Below are 1,510 nucleotides of genomic sequence, written 5' to 3'. Positions count from 1 at the left end.
TTTCTTTGTAATCTCTCTCTCTCTCTCTCTCTCTCTCTCTCTCTCTAACAATTCACAATCTCTACAGGTGTGGGAGACGAAGATGGAGAAGAAAATGTGGAAGAGCTTCGGGAGAGACTACGGCATATGAAGGAGCTGGTGAAGAAGAGACCAGCCAACGAAAAATCTGGTACGTGCAAGGGTATGTAGTAAGGTGGCTTGGAACTACAGGTAAAAAAAAAAAAAAAAAAAAAAAAAGCAAAATAACATGATCTCAAAGAAGCCCTTATGAATATGTAGATATTTTGACATTCTTTAACTAATAGGCAGCCAATACTGTCCCAAATTATCACAACTCTTATGCTTACAACTGGTGATTGAAAGTGCTGGGAGAAATACTTTGAGATGGGTTGGCCATGTGAAGAGGATGGAGAATGACAGACGGCTAAAAGAGTGTAGGAAAGTGAGGTGGTGGGTGAGAGGAGGGGGAGACAGAGGATTATTGGAGGGATGGAATGAAGAGATATTCAACAGAGTGGGAGTTGAAAGAAGGGCGGCCAAATGGCAGAGGACTGGGCAACGTGGAGGGCGATTTGTTTGTGGCCATCACTAACAGGATTAAGGCATAGGGCTATAGATGTTTAGACAGACATTTTTTTACTTAGGTGACTTTTACATTCGCAACTACAGTTTTAGGCTTATATTTCAACCTTTTTGACGGGAAAAAAGAGTTAAATTGTAATGCTGGAACTAACAGCCTAATTTATACACACAGTGAGAAGGCATCACGGTATCTGAAATAACCAGTGCATTCATCTGCTGCATTACATCACAATCTGTTGCTTTCAGGTATTGATGAAGGGTTTTTGAGTGTAGTGTTTGCCTGTATCCTGGTGGTGATTGCCGGAGTGACTCTCTACGCGTTTGTGGTCCTCTACACCGCTGTGCATCGCCGCTGGACTGAGAACCCTGACGACAACTAAGACACCAAGACAACTGATAGGCAACGTTGGTTTAGTCTAAATATAATACAAATTTAGCCGTGCAAGAGTGACTGGAGATATGGCAAGAGGGCAGAGAATTCACCACAGTGTTGGTTCAATCTTGACAGCCTGAAGCTCTGACCATTCAAAAATGATTGAAGGTTTGCTAACACGTACTCTGGGAAGTGTCTGACAATGCTAACAACAAATAAGGTCCCAAAATAAGAGCTAATTTGGAATAACCGAGGTATCATTTTGAAATCTCAACATTACAGGGTGATTTTAAAATGTCGTGATTTAAATGGATCAGGGAGGCTGCCAAGAATCTTGATCAATTACACAGGCTGACTAACAACAATGCTAATACCACTATGATCTGTGAAAAAAATTAAACTAAAATCACTACTGCACTGTACATTGGTCTATCCTCAATACAGATACTGCTTCCCTTACTTCAGTATTAATACGCTTTAAAATTAACACTCATATTTTATTTCCACTGCTAATAAGTCGTGAACTAAAAACCTGTCACCTGAAATAGCACTTTG

At 40.5% G+C, this 1,510-nt stretch overlaps 1 protein-coding gene across 1 annotated transcript in view; it reads left to right on the top strand.

Moving 5' to 3' along the window:
* LOC145411943 (uncharacterized) overlaps positions 1-1,174 on the top strand; it is a 6,688-nt gene extending 5,514 nt beyond the window's left edge. The window contains exons 3-4 of the mRNA XM_080281914.1: positions 68-169; positions 829-1,174. Of these exons, the coding sequence (XP_080138040.1) occupies positions 68-169; positions 829-962 (236 nt within the window). The 3' untranslated portion in view covers positions 963-1,174. The remainder of the gene's footprint in view (positions 1-67; positions 170-828) is intronic.
* The last annotated feature ends 336 nt before the right edge of the window (positions 1,175-1,510 follow it).

The sequence above is a fragment of the Coenobita brevimanus genome, chromosome 11, assembly GCF_032717465.1.
Source record: "Coenobita brevimanus isolate Jiangsu-jjx chromosome 11, ASM3271746v2, whole genome shotgun sequence".
In the NCBI taxonomy this organism is placed as follows: Eukaryota; Metazoa; Arthropoda; class Malacostraca; order Decapoda; family Coenobitidae; genus Coenobita; species Coenobita brevimanus.
This window is presented reverse-complemented; position numbering and strand designations above follow the sequence as displayed.